This window comes from Mytilus edulis, chromosome 5, assembly GCF_963676685.1.
Source record: "Mytilus edulis chromosome 5, xbMytEdul2.2, whole genome shotgun sequence".
Lineage (NCBI taxonomy): Eukaryota > Metazoa > Mollusca > Bivalvia > Mytilida > Mytilidae > Mytilus > Mytilus edulis.
In genome coordinates this window covers 54,464,092-54,481,635 of record NC_092348.1, presented here as the reverse complement: position 1 = coordinate 54,481,635, position 17,544 = coordinate 54,464,092, and the positions used below count along the sequence as shown (strand labels likewise).

Here is a 17,544-nt window from a genome sequence, read left to right as displayed (position 1 = left end):
TGTATAAGAGAATCAAAAAAACAATCAATAAACAATGTATTAATAGCATATCGTTATAAAGTATCAACACTTCGTGTGCATCTTTGAACTGTACGCCATGTCACCTTTGGCCTAACCTGTAAATATTTCCGATTGGAATGTAATTAATATAGTTATAAAGAAACAAACATGTACGACGATTTCAAAACTTTTGTTTTATTTGGTAACATTAATTACCAAATAGTGTTATTGTCGTTTAACATGTTTTAAACATAGCTTTTTCAGTTAGCATCAGTCGATGACATCCGTCTGAATGCTGATCAATGCTGTCTTCTTATTTTCACTTGTTCTGTTAACATTCTGAACCTTATGCACAGTCTATCCCTATCTTAAGTCACACATTATGTTGCAATTGACCGGGTCCGAAACGTGGTGGAATTAATGTCTTGTAATACCAAAATGCATCAGCGAAGTGTTTAAGCTTATTCAAACAAGATTTTACCGAATTAGCTTCTAACAGCGAAATATTTTTTTTTGAAAATAAAAACATTTTTGTCTGCAAGTTCAGATAATCTTTGAGGATTAAAAGTAATATCATCTGTGTAGAAATTTTTTCTGGGGATAAGCCATCTGGGGTCTAGGGCAGTATTGTACATCATGAGTGTAAAAACTTTATCTCCCGCCTGAGGCAAAGGTGTGCTATTGTCAAATAAGGAAATGGATTAGCTAGTTTTTTGGGGGGACAATTAAGATCAGATTGTTGCATGAACTTGGACATGCAGTCATTCAGTTAATTTCTCTGAAAGAAGAAACATCATTTATTTGAAACTTGGAAAATATTTTGTAACTTTTTGCAAAAAGAGGATCGCTGTGTATAGCTAAAGCTGAATCTGTGAGGCTGTGTTGTTTTTCAAAAAGAGGAGGTTACTTATTGTATGCAGATTTCTGTGTGATATTCAGAGAGACTACTGCATTTAAGGACTTTGCCAGAGCTGATTTCCAACTACTTGTGAAATTCCAAAGATCTGAGGAAGGTCCATCTTTGTTGAAAGTACAGCTATATTTCAGGTAAAAGCGAACCTTAAATATTTTTTTTTATAACTTCAATTTTTGCCTTTGAACCATGGTCAGACGTGCATTAATTTTTGGTCACTCTTTTATTCATAGATTAGAATCATTTGTGTTTAAAAATGGCTTATTTCAAAATAAATACAAATTACATTTCCAGTCAAACGTTATCGTAAATTTGATGTTCTGTACCATGTAGATTAAATCTCCCTTACAATTTATTACTTTATGTATATGCATATATGTCAATGAATAACTAATATTCACTGTATTATTCTTTACTTTGCTATATTTGCTGATTAATTTATTTTTTACTTATCACATCCCCGTGTTTAAGTCTTTGAGAAATTACAAACTTGAACTTGAAACTTGTAACAGAATATATAAGTTATAGAAAATTTCACAATACTTAAGTCCTTCACATTTTCAGGGTAACTTAAGGAATGTAGAAAGCGTTTATCAATCATGCCTTATCATATCTGAGATAAACTAGTTTTATGTTATATATAAGCTTGTTCGTTTGCTTAGCATAGACAAAAACAAAATATTACAACATGAATTTCCTCCAGTTTGTAGTTGTTGGTAGTTTGGTTGCAGCATGCTCAGCACATTTGTGTTTATTGAGCCCTCCTCAACGAGGTAAGTAGTGAAACGTATTGTTTTAAATCCAGTTTACTTGCCATAACGCAATTGTGAATCATCGAACATTACCTTACTTTAAGTATCAACATTTTTAATCGTTTACAATAAGCAATATAGATAGATAAGCATCTTGGACTATTTTTCGTTACATCTTTTTAAATGAGTCTTGTTTATATTTGTCATTTATGTGTTACTAGCCCTTTATGATGTCTCGTTCACTTTTAATTTTATTTTTGTGCCAGATATTTCAACGAAAATTCTGCATGCCAACTCTTTCCATCTTTTTCAATGAACCTTCATCAAACTTTTAGACAAATAAAAAAATAAAAGCACAAAATAGATATAGGAAGATGTGGTGTGAGTGCCAATGAGACAACTCTCCATCCAAATAACTATTTAAAAAAAGTAAACCATTATAGGTCAATGTACAAATTTACCTGTTTGGTTTTATAAATATTTTGATATGAGCGTCACTGATTAGTCTTATGTAGACGAAACGCGCGTCTGGCGTACTAAATTATAATCCTGGTACCTTTGATAACTATTACCAATTTAACTCTCTACAAGTTTGTACTAACTTTGTGTTACGCTCTTTGGAAACTAGCATACGGATAAAAAAAAATAACAGTCTTTTCTTTTCCAGGCATAGATTACCTTAGTCGTATTTGGCACAACTTTTTGAAATTTTGGATCATCAATGCTCTTCAATTTTGTACTTGTTTGGCTTTATACATATTTTGATATGAGCGTCACTGATAAGTCTTATGTAGACGAAACGCGTGTCTGGCGTACTAAATTATAATCCTGGTACCTTTGATAACTATTTACACCACTGGGTCGATGTCACTGTTGGTGGACGTTTCGTCCCCGAGGATATCACCAGTCCAGTAGTCAACATTTCGCTGTTGACATGAATATCAATAATGTGGTCATTTTTATAAATTTCCTCTTTACAAAACTTTGAATTTTTCGAAAAACTAAGGATTTTCTTTTCCCATGCATAGATTACCTTAGCCGTATTTGGCACAACTTTTTGGAATTCGGATCCTCAATGCTCTTCAATTTTGTGTCTGGCTTTATAAATATTTTAATATGAGCGTCACTGATGAGTCTTATGTAGACGAAATGCGCGTCTGGCGTACTCAATTATAATCCTGGTTCCTTTTATAACTACTTCAAAATCCAACTGGATTAAAAACGAAAAGTAAAAATACGCTCAATATTTTTTTATACGACGAGATAATTATAACTGAAATTTTATGTTCAGTTTTGGAGATAAACTTCTTTTCTGTCATCAGATTTAAAAAAAAGTGTTTTATAGTTTCTTCGTTACATATATGACGTGGCTCTGTACTTGTACATCCCATCAGTGTGTTATTGTACTATGGTAATTTTGTGTATTCTTGTTTTTAATTTTTACTTATATGCTTGGTCTGTATGCCATTTAGTGCTTCTTTATTACATGTTTGTTTGTTTTTATAGTGATTCGGATTATAGCACAATGTTGCCTGATGTATTATTGACATTTTTACCTATTATGTCTGTTTGTTTTGTTTACGCATTATTGTCAATTAAATGGAATTTGATGCGACAGTTATACAAGTGAGAGGTTTAGCTTTCTATAAAACTAGGTTCAATCCACCATTTTCTACATAAGAAAATTCCTGTACCAAGTCAGGAACATGACAGTTGTTATACAATCGTTTGATGTGTTTGAGCTTTTGATTTTGACATTTGATTAGGGACTTTCCGTTTTGAGTTTTTCTCGGAGTTCAGTATATTTGTCATTTTACTTTTTGCCAGCCATAAATATTGAGCAATATTAAACGACAAAAATAACGGGGATGAACTTAAGTGTCCCAGAAACGATACATTTTGCAGTTCATGTTCCGTTAGTGGAAACCGTTGAATTTGTCTAAAATATCTGAATACAATATTCTTAAAAAAAACCCGATGATTTATAGTAAAATTCATAAAATATTAGTATAAGAAAAAAAATATCAACGATGATGTGTTATGAAATTAAGAAAATATCAGATATCTTTACTTCTAAATCTTAGTTCAGACGATAGTAACCATGACTAGATATATGATAAATTCTTCTGCTTACTAAGTCGTTTTTATCATTACCTATATATACTACTTAATAAGACTAGACAGTTGTCAATAGAATGTAGATTGTCTGCTCTTTGGTGGGTTGTTGTCTTTGACACATACCCCTTTTCATTCTCAACTTATAGATTTGTCCTATTTATTAAAATAACTAACCATTGTTGAACTGTTCTACTGTTCATCTGTTGTATATAAAAACAAAAAGATGAGATGTGTTTCCCATTGAGACAACTATCGAAAATAGTTTAAATGACGTAGATTGTTCAAATAACTTTTCCTTTTATGATAAACATTACGTTATGGGTTATTTTCATCGTTGAAAACCTTATAGTCACCTATAGTTCACAAATAAAGGCAACAGTAGTATACTGCTGTTCAAAACTCATAAATCCAGGGACAAAAAACAAAATCGGGGTAACAAACTAAAACCGAGGGAAACGCATTAAATATAAGAGGAGAACAACGACATAACACCGAAACGTAACACACACAGAAACGGACCAAGCATCAGACAAAACACCACGAGAATAACAAATATAACATGAAAACCAAATACATGAATTTGGGATAGACAAGTACCGTGCCACGTCTGATCTCAATATCTCAAAAATAAGAGAAAACACAAACGACTCAACGTTAAAATGCAACACACACAGAAACGAACAATAATATAACAATGGCCATCTTCCTGACTTGGTACAGGAAACTTTAAAAGGGGAATAAAAGTGGTGGGTTGAACCTGGTTTTGTGGCATGCCAAACCTCGCACTTTAATGGCAAAGTTAAATATAACATTGAAATGACAACATAATATTACAGGACTACAATACAAATAAATAGGAGAACATATTAGACAAAGAAAAACATGATTAATAGATAACAACAAGCATCAGGTTTAAAATTCAATACGCCAAAAACGCGCCTTGTCCACACAGGACTTACAAGTGACGCCCAGATATAAAAGATCGAAAGTGAAAAAAGTACATAGTTGTACAGCACTGGAGATAAAAAGTTGAAAAGGTTTCGCCAAATACGGCATTGTTTTTATGCCCGGGATAAGAACATTCTTATTATATAGAACAATTCATGCTATTGCAAACAGTAAATTTTATCAAATGAATATGAAAGAGATATACATAAAGAAACTGAAGTATTAACTAATTACAGAAAACTAAACCCGAATACATAACGCCCAGATATAAAAGATCGAAAGTTAAAAAGGTACAAAGTTGTACAGCACTGAAGATCAAAAGTTGAAAAGGTTTTGCCAAATACGGCATTGTTTTTATGCCCGGGATAAGAACATCCTTATTATATAGAACAATTCATGCTATTGCAAACAGTAAATTTTAACAAATGAATATGAAAGAGATATACATAATGAAACTGAAGTATTAACTAATTACAGAAAACTAAACCCGAAAACATAATGCTATTAAAGTTAAACACAGAATAGACACACCCGAATCAGTCCAGGCGTCAACGTAATTACAAAAATGTGACGTCACATACGATGGCGAAAAGGTACAAACGTTATGCCACATTTGAATTTATGAAATTTAGAAACAGCATGACGTCACATATGAAAAACTATCAAAGTGAGATAGAATTAGGATTGATTCACAAAAGCTACGTCTTTTGCTCTTTGCTAGATAGTGGTCCCATTAGCATTCATATGACAACTTTTTAATTTTTCATAGGGACATAAAAATTGATAAACGTACCTTCTCAAGCTAGAAGACTGTTTTCGTCGCTTTGGTTTTATGATTTTTTGACTTATTTTGTTGTCTGCTTGATCAAATATTTGTAACATTGCTTACTTACGTGGATTTCCGTCTTATACGAAAAATGAAACAACTCCTCAGTTGAAAATAGAATGGAACATTTCTTTTAAAGACTTGATTATTTTTTTTATTTTTACAGGTACAATGATGGGTATAAACAAAGCCGGTGCTAATGATTGCGGTTTAACTGCTTCACCATGTGGAGGTCGAATGGCGGGAATGAACCCAACATACTTCAAAACTGGAGAAAATGTAACAGTTGTCATTCAGAAGAATCTTGATCATTATTCAAAACCAACTCCTGGAAATTTTAAGGTAAACCTTATGATGGACAACGCCTCCACAGCAACAGCTACTGCAACCATAATGGATATGGGTGAACCATCTCTGTCAATATATTCTACTTCCATGATGATTCCTCATACAGCATCAAAAGGAAAATACATGATCCAAGTAGTCTACAATACGATGAATCCAGATACAGGTGTTCCACCACAGTTTTACCAGTGTACAGATGTAATGCTCCATTAAATAACTCTTTTCTCAAATGATAATAGCCTATTAGTTTACAGGTGTAACGAGGGAAATAAATATGAAATAAAATATAGTAATGGTATCAAACAGTCATTAATGTTTTTGTTAGTCCATGGAACACAAGTATTACTAGTATCCATCTAGACCTTATTAGGTGCTCATGCTTTCAAAAACTGGGTAGACTTTTTTTAGTAGGATCAATTTTGCTAGTGAATAATCAGCTGTAAATATGAATTCGACATATTTTAGATATTACCTACGATTTTGCTCTGCTGGTCAAAACGGTTGTTGAGATTGAGAGTTGCTTTTCTTTGCTTGCTTATATGTTTGTTCTTGATTACCAATCATTCTGTAAAAGGCAGAAGATTTCTAGTTCAACTCGTTTGTAATCAATCTTTTAATTGGATGACTTCACATATTTTTATGGTATAAGATCCATGGTGTACCAGTCTGTAACCAATGAAAACTGCAATTATAAATTCTAGGATTAATTTGTATCAACAATATACAAAACAGCCATGCATCTCACATAAGTTCTACTTCACTTCGAATTTTATTTCATTCTTGCGCGTGGTCTATGACTGAAGAGCGACATCAATTTGCATACTTATATTTGAAACAGTATTCTGTTCAATAGAAAATATTCATGTTACAACCAATCTGTGAGTGTAAAATGACATGCTCTCGCATCAGCAGGTTAATTCTTTTGTGAAACTGTTAAAATTCTTTGATACGTTATTCTTTATCATTGTGTCAGTTGTACTTGTTTTTCGTTATACTTCTATCATAGAAGAGGGACAAAATATACCAGCGGGACAGTCAAACTCATAAATCGAAAATAAACTGACAACGCCATGGCTTAACATGAAAAATTCAAACAGACAAACAATAGTATACATGACATAACAAAGAAAAATAAAGAATAAACAACACGAACAGCACTAAAACTAGGGGGGATCTCAGGTGCTCCGGAAGGGTAAGGCGATCCTGCTCCACATGTGGCACCCGTCGTGTTGTTTATGTGATTACAAATCCGGCAAATAGTCTAATTCGGTAGGTCACATTCATGAAAGGGAAGAGGTTTGTTGTAACGACGTAAGGAACATATCCGATATCATTTGTGAAACGGTTATTCCTTAACGGTCAACCAACTCGTGATGGCGTCCGTAAAATTTACGAAGTGATGATTTCAACTTCACCATTTGGAACTCTTGGTTTAATAGCTTTTTTGTGAGCAGCAGCAACAATAACACTTACATTTCATCAAAACATGTATATATATGTTATGCATATATTTACTTTTTATTATTATTGTTGAACACACGGATGTATATACGGGACATCTTCAACTCTGATTGACAGATTAATAGCATGGTAAATACACATACAATTAATAAACAAGTAAATGAATGTCAATAAAACTTTATAAATGTACCCATGTCTGACCTAACGTTTACTTTAATGCATCAATAGCAAAGAACATTCATTTTCCGTATTCCAATAAAGCAAAATGTATTTTATGAACACGTTCGGTCACTTATTAAACGTTGTTCTTTTCTCTTTTTAAAGTCATATGAAAAGAGTGACTGGTGAAAAATAATGTTTATCCAATTCTTGAACCAATGCATGTATATATCATAAACTTAGTCGTCTGTGCATGATTTTATCATTTTTTACGCAAATATATCGTATAATAGTCAATTTTTTCTCTCTCTGTCTGTTATTATTGAACAAATATGGAAGCTCATTAAATGCCGTGTTTTGACTCCGAAGTTTTGTCATTCATAATTAACAATCAACAAAAAAAGCATGGATATTGAGCACGTGTTTAAAATGTACAATCAGATAATAGTTTATTTCAGTGACAGACCCATCCGTATTGCGATCACCGGATTGTTACGGGGAGGGTCACGCTAAGGTCACTTTACATACGGAAAATATGTCGGCGAATTGCTTCCTGAAAGCAAGCAATTAAAAAAAGTAAACTTCTTTTAAATGTGAACAAATTAAAGAAATTTCTTCAGAAAAAAGTATATGTACATAAGTTAAATAATGAAAACTATCCATTTTGTTATAAAAAAAAACATATGCATCATTTATTTTTAATTTGAGGTTTCACATGACTTTAAGTTATTGAAATTAAATTCATTGAAAATATGTATAAGCCTTGATTTCCAAGGTTACTTCCTATCAGACTTTGGCACTATTTATACCGAATTATACCCAATTATAAACTGCTTTTACTGTTATCATGAAATTAAATTTCGTGACAAATGAAAGTTCATGGACAAGTGATAAGCTAATACACAGAAATAGAAAATGCTTGGTCATTTTTATCATTTCTGTTCTACAGCAATAAATCTTAGACACAGGTCATTTATCTTTAAGTGAGATATTGTTTTTTAAGTAAATAAATGGTTTATAATTGGTTTTTTTCGTTTGCTTAAAGTTGAATTGTTATGTTTTTTTAACAAGCCTTATGCATTCTTTAGAAAAAAATTAAATAAGCATTCGAAGTTGTGTTTTCTTTGTTATGAATCCTTTTGCTGCTATGTTTTATGTACAAGTGAGAGGATTACCGCTATAAAACCAGGTTCAATTCACCATTTTCTACATTTGAAAATGCCTGTACCAAGTCAGGAATATGACAGTTGTTGTCCATTCGTTTGACGTGTTTTACCATTTGATTTTGCCATTTGATTAAGGAATTTCCGTTTAGAATTTTCCTCGGAGCTCAGTATTTTTATGATTTTACTTTTTACTTGGTTTCCAATTAGAATTTATGCCCGTCATTCAGTCGTTAGAACCGTTTCGCTAAGTTTTCTTCGCTCATATGCAAGGAAATGATTTTATATCTGTTCTGCAGCTTGAATATGTTCTGCTGTAGTTTGCAAGTAATTTTGACATTCGCCGTGCAGCCGCTTTCTGTTTTATATTTTTGAAATTTAACAACACTCATTGTACCTTAAAAAGAAGGAATTGTTTGGTCCTCAATGCTTTCAACTTTATTCAAGCGTCACTGGTGAGTCTTTTGTAGATGAAACGCGCAAATACAAAATTTGAATCCTAGTATCTATGGTGAGTTTATTTCCATTGATTTCTATGGAAGTGTTACATACACAAGAGTGTGTCCTTATATAATTTGTCTGCTGCTTGATAATGTTAAGTTGTATCATGCAATCAATATTGCCATATGCCGTGCAGTCACTGTGGGCAACTAGGTTAAAATTTTACAATACTCATCAAAATTTTCTTACCTTCAATGATTTTATAGAGTGTTTTTAAATGCTTATGTATAAATGGTACCTCAATAAATTGTATGAATTGACGGAGGTCCATCACCACAACTTTTCTTTACAGGCTATTGTATGTGATAAGAAGAAAAGGAAACAGTAGTAGTGGTGTTGAAGAGGTTAAACGCTAAATGAAACAAATGTAAAAATATACTGTAGATCGAAAACTTCAAATAACACTTTTGGGTGCTATAAATTGTATTAGCGCTCAATAATGACGACTTCAGTATATAAAATAAAGAGACTCATCCTGTCAAACTGTCTTTAAATAAAACCAATATTTACAATGAACACTGCACGTTCCTAGAACCTGTTTCCTATATATCTAACGTCAGGCTTTATATACAAATTTACGATAAAGAGATGATTTTTCCTATTGTTCATTCTCCATTTTTAGAAGGTGATGTTACTTGGTCACCATCTCATGGTGTTTACATATTTGAATTGTTCGATTCGCTTGTGTATGTAACAAGGTCATTGATTTTATTAAAAGAAAAAATCTGTATTACTGAAAAATTATTATACCCGCTTTCGACATCACAAATCAGTCAAAACATTTACCAATTTGTATAATTGATACAAACTCATAAATATTAATCATCATGCAGATCAGCGGGTATTTCACATCTAACCCTTTGTGGTAATATTTGATATAAAGCCCATAAATGTCAGCCTCCACCAGGATTTCAGACAGAAAAATTAAACAACAGCAAATAATTTATTTGAGTCTCACCTCTTTAAAACATTTGATATAAAACACAATATAATATTAACAATTTGTAAAAGAGCCACTCTAAAAAGAGTTACGAGAGACTGTAAAAACACAGATTAAAATACATTTATATCACATCTATAACATATATCAATATATCTTAGCATAAAACACCATACTGTTCAAAACAAACAACATTATATACACTTAAAGATTAAAGATCGGTCTTTTCTTAACAGAGAAAATTGAGAGATTTAGTACAAGAGTTCTCTAGTTAAAAAGTTGTAATAGGACCTAGTTATAATGTATATTTGTCAAAAGGTATTTCAGGACAAAGATGTTTACAAAGAGATAAACTAATTATTACAAGTATGACAATACATTTAGTACAATGAAACTAGTACATGTACTAAGCCTTGTTCTTCGGTCATTCTGTTATAAATCGCCACTAAAGGAATCGGAATTTGTCACGTCATTTGTGATAGCAATCCGGTACATATGCACTAATAAACATTTTTGAACTCAAACGATAACTGTCATCTGAACAGCTCTTTAAAGACTGAACAGTTGGCTATCATAAGTCATGATCATGATCAGTCTTTTAGTGAATTCTAAAACTTAACCACAGTGAAATATTTTGTACTATTCAAACAATTCTTTAGCAGACTTTTGGCATCTGTTCAGATAATTTTCAGACTATTCAGTAGTTGTTCCCCTGTTCACAAATACAACAACCTGAATTGTCAGCAAAACAACTGGAGCTCTTTTTACAAATAATTTTACGACTGACATAATCGAAAGTTATACTGAAATGTTCATAACTTTCTTTTGTCGTGAGATTTTTGTTTTTTTGTTGTTAAATAAGCAGCTGGACAGTACTAAATTGACTACAAGAAGTAATCTGAAATTATTCTTACAAGACATAATGTTTTAGTTTCAGTTTGTTTTAGTTTGTTTAGATCATGTTAAGATGTTAATTTTCAGTAAATAGTCTGTGTCACATATTTTGTAAAATAATTAAAGAACCTAAGTGAGCAAGCTGACAAAGACAGATAACTCGAACAAAATGCAAATGATAATAACTTCTTGTAGATATACTCATCCACATAGTATGTCCTTTTATATTATCTTCAAAGTTTTATGAAATTCTGGTGTGTAGCTTCAGAGGAGTTGCAATGACAAACTGTTACATTAGTAATTCAAGGCGAAAATTCTAAATTCAAAAGGGCAATACTCCTGCAATAAAAAGAATCTTTACGTTATGCATATCTACAAAGTATGTCCGACTTATCTTCACAGTTTCATAAAATTATGTTGTGTGGTTTCAAAGGAGTTACGATGATAAAAAGAGGACTTACGGACAGACTGACTGACGGACGGACGGACGGACGGTACAACAACATTTTCCCCTACGAAACTTTGTTCCTCTGGTATTATCATAGGGTCATCGACTTCTCGCCGATTTTATTTGCTTTAATGCCAAACAGATTTAAAAATTGTCAAATTATGTCATACTAAACAGACAGGCAAAAGATACCAACGTGAAATTAAAACTCATACTACTAAGTCTTTATAAACTGACAAACTCCATGAAAAAAATGAAAAAGACAAAAACACCGGTATGTCACAATTATAGTTTATTATGGACAATTGGAACATATCGGTCTTCAACTGTGAAGTAGATATTCCAGAATGGTCAACCAACTCATGATGGCGTCTATTAACTTTTAGAAGGGGTGGTTTCTACATCATCACTTGAAACTATTGGTTTGTTAACTTCGTAGTGAGGAGCAACCCTCTATCAATGAAACAAGTATGCGCAATTCATCTCTATCTAGGGTAACATCATAGGTCGCATGCAACCGGTTTCAAAACTAGGTCGAGTTAATGTCGTATAAGACAATGATAACATTCGTTATTCCTTGTACATGAATATATGTCAATAACTACCTATAATGTTCACTACATTACTTTGATATATTGTTAAAGTTGCTTATTAATTTGTTTTTTAATATTTACATACCCCTGTTTGGGTCTTTGAAAAATAAAAATAAACTTGAACTTGAAACTGGTACCAGAATATAATATTATAGGTTATAGAAAATTTCACTATAAATTTAGTCCTTCACATTTTCAAGGTAACGTAAGGAATGTAGAAATATTCGATCAATCATGCCTTATCATATTTCAGATAAACTAGTTTTCAGTTTATATATAAGATTGTTCGTTTGCTTAGCATAGACAAAAACAAAATATTACAACATGGATGTCCTCCAGTTTGTAGTTGTTTGTAGCTTGGTTGTAGCATGTTCGGTACACTTGTGTTTATTGAGCCCTCTTTTCCTGTGCTTCTACAAATATAAAATTTCAAATCTGGTATCTATGATGAGTTTATTTACAAGAGTCAGCACTTATGTGTTGACATGAATTAATATTGGTATGGTAATATGAATACATCTTCTGTTTACAAAAGTTTTGAAATGTTCAAAATATTAGGGATTTTCTACCTAAGGATTAGATTACCATTACTGTATTTGGCAATAGCTTTCGGAATTTTTGGTCCTCAGTGATCTTCAACTTTTTATTCGTTTTGGCAAAGAAAATCGACCGTCACTGTTGAGTCTTTTGACGGTGCACGTCTCGTGTACATACTTATAAGCCTGGTATCTTATGTAGGTTCGTTCTTTTACGTGTTCACTTGTTTAATTATCTGACAGTGATAAATCTTTACCTAATATATAATTTTAATAGCAGCATAATTCTGATGACATTCTAAAATCATGTTGTCATTAATGGAATGTTTCACTTTTGATTGTTTCTTGTTTATATTATATATATATCAATTTATATCATTTTTGTGTTACTAGCCGGGCATAACTAAGTATGTCTCGTTTATATTTTATTTAATTGTTTGTGCTAGATGTTTAAAATTCAAAAATTCTGCATACCAATTAATCTCATGGTTCTCTAAGTACCTTCGTGGCACTTTTAAAAAAATTTAAAAAGATCACAAGAGCACACATTTACCAATTTTAGTCTGAAATTTTGTATTCGCTGTGTTTTTAGCTCTTTTGAAACTGGATTATAAAAAAAATAAATATATATGTTCAATACTTTCTTATAATTTTAATACGACGAGCTTATTATAATTATCCTTTTTTCGTTTCAATATTTTGGTTTTATTAATTGCTGAAGGTCATACGGTCAACTATAGTTCATAACTGCTTCGTCATTTGCTCTCCGATAGATAATGGTCCCAAAGGAAATCATACGACATCTTCTTAATTTGATATAGGTATATAAACTCTGACAAACTTGTTTCAACTCGTGAAAACTTTCCAAGCTAGGAGACTGTCTTTTTCGTGTATGCTTTTCATTTTATGACTTAATGACATATTCGGTTATCTGCTTGACCAAAATTTGACTTCATTTGTTAAGTACTAAGGTAGATAGTGTCTTAATACTAATTTTACATCAACATCTCATTTGTTAAAAGAATAGGAAATGTTTAAGACTTATGGAGGGAGTGAACTAATCTTACTTCAGAACAGGAAAAGTATTACAGTTATTATTCAAAACCTACTCCAGGAAATTTTATAATCAATCTAATGATGGACAATGCATCCACAGAAACAGCTACTGCAACCATAATGGATATGGGTGAACCATCTTTGTGATTGTATTCTACTTCCATGATGATTCCTCATACAGCAACGAAAGGAAATACATGATCCAAGTAGTCTACAATACGATGAATCCAGATACAGGGGTTACACCACAGTTTTACCAGTAGTGTACAGATGTAATGCACCATTAAATAGCAGACCAAGACAATATCAAAAAGGGATAAAGATGGCAAAAATATACAATAAAACATAATAATGGTATCAAACGGTCATGTATATTAGGTTTTTTTTAAATGCTTTCTTCTAGTAATATTTAGTTTCTGCTGGTAAAACGGTTGTTGATATTGAGAGTTGCTTATCTTTGCTTGCTTCTATTTTACAATTTAACCGAGGCAATATCATTATAATGCTTGTTGTAGTTATCAATCTTTCAACTGGATAAACCCACATATTGTGAGGGTATAATATTCTTGATATATACATGTTATCACTAAGGGATGACGCCTTTTTGAATTATTTAATACTCATGGGATATGTTCATTGGTAAGTAATAAAGAAAATCATCGAATATCTCACTAAAATTAGCCTTTTTGCTGATTTTTATTTTATTTCGAAGAGTGAACATACCATGACTAACGAGATACATCCAAAGTATGTATATTTTCAACAGATAAAATACTTTATCTACTTAAATAATTATAGATCTCTCATAATGTGAGCTGCATGTCACGTTCACCAGACCCACATTCAACTTCCTTATTCATTCGAGAAACTTTGTTTTTGGTGAGTTTGAGTGGTCAAATTTTATAAAAATATTTCTTGAAATCCTGTTTTTTCTTCAAAAAATTGAATGCACTCTTTGCAGATTATACATAGATTTGTAATAAAACTGCAACTTTCCAGCCTGCTTCAGTGATACTAATAACAGAGTTTCGATGAACAAAGTAATAATCGGCGCCTCGTCCAATCATACCAAATCCGATTTCACATGTTAAAAATCTATGCATCATTTAAGAAATTTTTCAAATATTTTTTTTTGTATCCTAGGAAAAAATGTTCTTGTTCTACTTGTTTTTTTCGGAATTGAAATTTCAAGGAGATTTGACTGGGTATTGCAGAAACCATAGCTTTCTACACTGTTAGTATTGCTGCTGTATGGAATTCATTCTGAAAAACACTAAACGATTTTCTAAGTGAAGGACGACATAAATTGATATCAGCAGGTTAGGTATTTTCAAGAACTGAGAGCATTCTTTGATACGCAATTTTTGTTATTGTTTTGGATGTACTAGTACTTATTTCTATTATAGATTTTATAGATCTTCTTGTACCAAATTGAATTTATGTCTTTGTATTCTTTATACTTTGATTACGCCAATAAATTTAGACAAAAGGGAACTTCAAAAACCTCGTTTTATCTTATGTTTAGTTATGGGTCTCTTGTTGTCTTATCATATCCTTATGGTTTTGTCCTATGAAAAAGCCGGTGTTAATGACAATGCTTTAATGCACTCAATTTAATCTATTCACTATCGACTTTGGATGAAATAGACCTAGGCCACTTCTCTTTTTAATGCCTTATCTTGGCCTCGAAATGTTGTTTAGTCTTTTATATGGTTGTTGTCACATTTTCTGTTATCCTTTTTGGAATCCAATTCGAGAAACATAAAAAAAGCTAGTATAGAATCTGAAGAGTAAAAAATGTTGATGGAAATAAGGCTATTATCTCTAAAATCATAAAATTTCAACAAGAAAATCAGATATATTCTTTCATTCATTAAATGTAACTTCGTCTTCAGTTTTGTCCAATGCTCTACAAAATCTAAACATATTTGAAATACTAACCTCTCTTTTGTGAGGAATTAATACATGTCTTCGTAGTGCCATAGTAACAAACGTTTCATCATTGGTCACTATGCAACTACCTACTCTAACAGATGTTAATTATGATAATAAACAAATTTAATAATTCAGCATAGTACAAACAACTCTAGTCTCCCTATTGATGCAAAAATATCAAGTACAATGTATTTAACTTTTACACAAGTACTACTAATTTAAGATAAATTGAAAGATTTTATCTAATTTCGTTTCATAAGAGTGAATGGCTAAACTAGATAAAACTTTCTTGTTTTATAAAAGATCCGATCATACTTTGACTCATTTAGAATTTCTCTCTATGAAAAATATATACTATTTGTTATATTCGGTGTACGCGTTTTCCAAAAAAATGTCACCAGTCCTAACAGGACAAAATGTGCTCCTCTTCTCGCCAACTTGTAAAGTAATTCCCTATTGATGACCATGTTGGTCACATCTATTCCTTGGACTTAAATAAAGGATAACACATAACAATTTAGAATTACTTCAGCTGATGATCAGGTACATTAGGAAAACTGTCAAGCTAAAAGCAAACATGAAATATTTATATATTTTTTTAAGAAATACATAGACATGTCTTAATATTTGGAATACGATTGAATGGGTCTAAAACTATACCCTATTAGTAACTTTAGTGAAATACATTTTTCATGGTTTTTCGTTTCGTGAAGGGAAGAAGTATCCCTAGTTTTGGCATGTTCACATATCATGTCTGTTTGTTGTGTTCACACATCGATCGAATTCAATATAATGGAATTTTACGACTGTCATACAAGTGAAAGTTCTTGGTAGTTATAAAACTAGGTTTTATCCACCATTTTCTGCATAAGAAAATGCCTGTATCAAGTCAGGAATAAGACAGGTGTTATCCGTTCGTTTGATATGTTTGAGCATTTGATTTGCCATTTGATTACGGACTTTCCGTTTTAAATTTTCCTCGGAGTTTGGTATTTTTGTAACTTTACTTTTTAATATACAATTCATTATGAAAATCTGAAGTAATCACATTAACTCTAAAAGGGGCGACCGTCACCCGTAATGTGAATACACATTTATTCAAGATGTCACAATAGGGAATATGGCACAATGGGTAAATTTACAGTTCAGACATCTATTTTGGTATCAACACATCTAAGATTGCGAATGTGATCATAATAGTTACAGTGTAGGTCAGGGATGTGTTTCCACTGTATATCAGTTGTCATGACTTGTCAGTCATTTTAAATTGAAGATCCAACCAAAAGAAAATTATCTGAAGCAAAGATAATTGATAAGGAAATATTAAGAAAAGAATCATCTTCATATAGGGTCCATATTAAGGTACAAGTCTAATGTTAATTCAAAGTTACTATACATGATCTTAAATTTGCCATAATATAACAAGAGTAAATGGTATTCAGAAGTTAAAACGCATTCCATATGTACTAAGTAACCATAGCATAAACCAAGCTTAAATTTGTATATTTGTTAAATTTCTTGATTTTGCTTGTACGTAATTATTTTTTCGATTTATTTTGTTGGTAACTAGTATTTTACAATTGTTATGCCCCTAACTTCATAGCAAAATATATTAAAGCTCAATTTGCTGGAGATAGTAACCTTGATTATAATGCAATTACATGATTAATAATATAATTTTAGTCACAGAGGCAGGAAGTAAACAAAAAGGGACATTCAAATTCACAAGGCAAACATAAACTGACAACGCTATGGCTCAGCAGACAAACACCAATACACAAAACACAACATAGAAAACTAAAGACTGAGCATCACGAACCCCAAAGAAACATGGGAGTGATATCATGTGATTCGGAAGGATGAGCAGATTCTGCTCCAAATGGGGCACCAAAAGTTTTAAAATTATCATACAAATACTTCAGTACAGTCTTCTTGAGTTTATAAAGTTTTAGATAA

General features: G+C 31.8%; 1 protein-coding gene across 1 annotated transcript; it reads left to right on the top strand.

Moving 5' to 3' along the window:
• The first annotated feature begins 1,535 nt into the window (after positions 1 to 1,535).
• On the top strand, positions 1,536 to 6,211 carry LOC139523941 (uncharacterized). The gene is made up of 2 exons (XM_071318375.1): positions 1,536 to 1,686; positions 5,724 to 6,211. The coding sequence occupies exons 1-2, from the start codon at positions 1,602 to 1,604 to the stop codon at positions 6,113 to 6,115; spliced, it is 477 nt and encodes a 158-aa protein (XP_071174476.1). The 5' UTR covers positions 1,536 to 1,601; the 3' UTR covers positions 6,116 to 6,211.
• Positions 6,212 to 17,544: the final 11,333 nt, after the last annotated feature.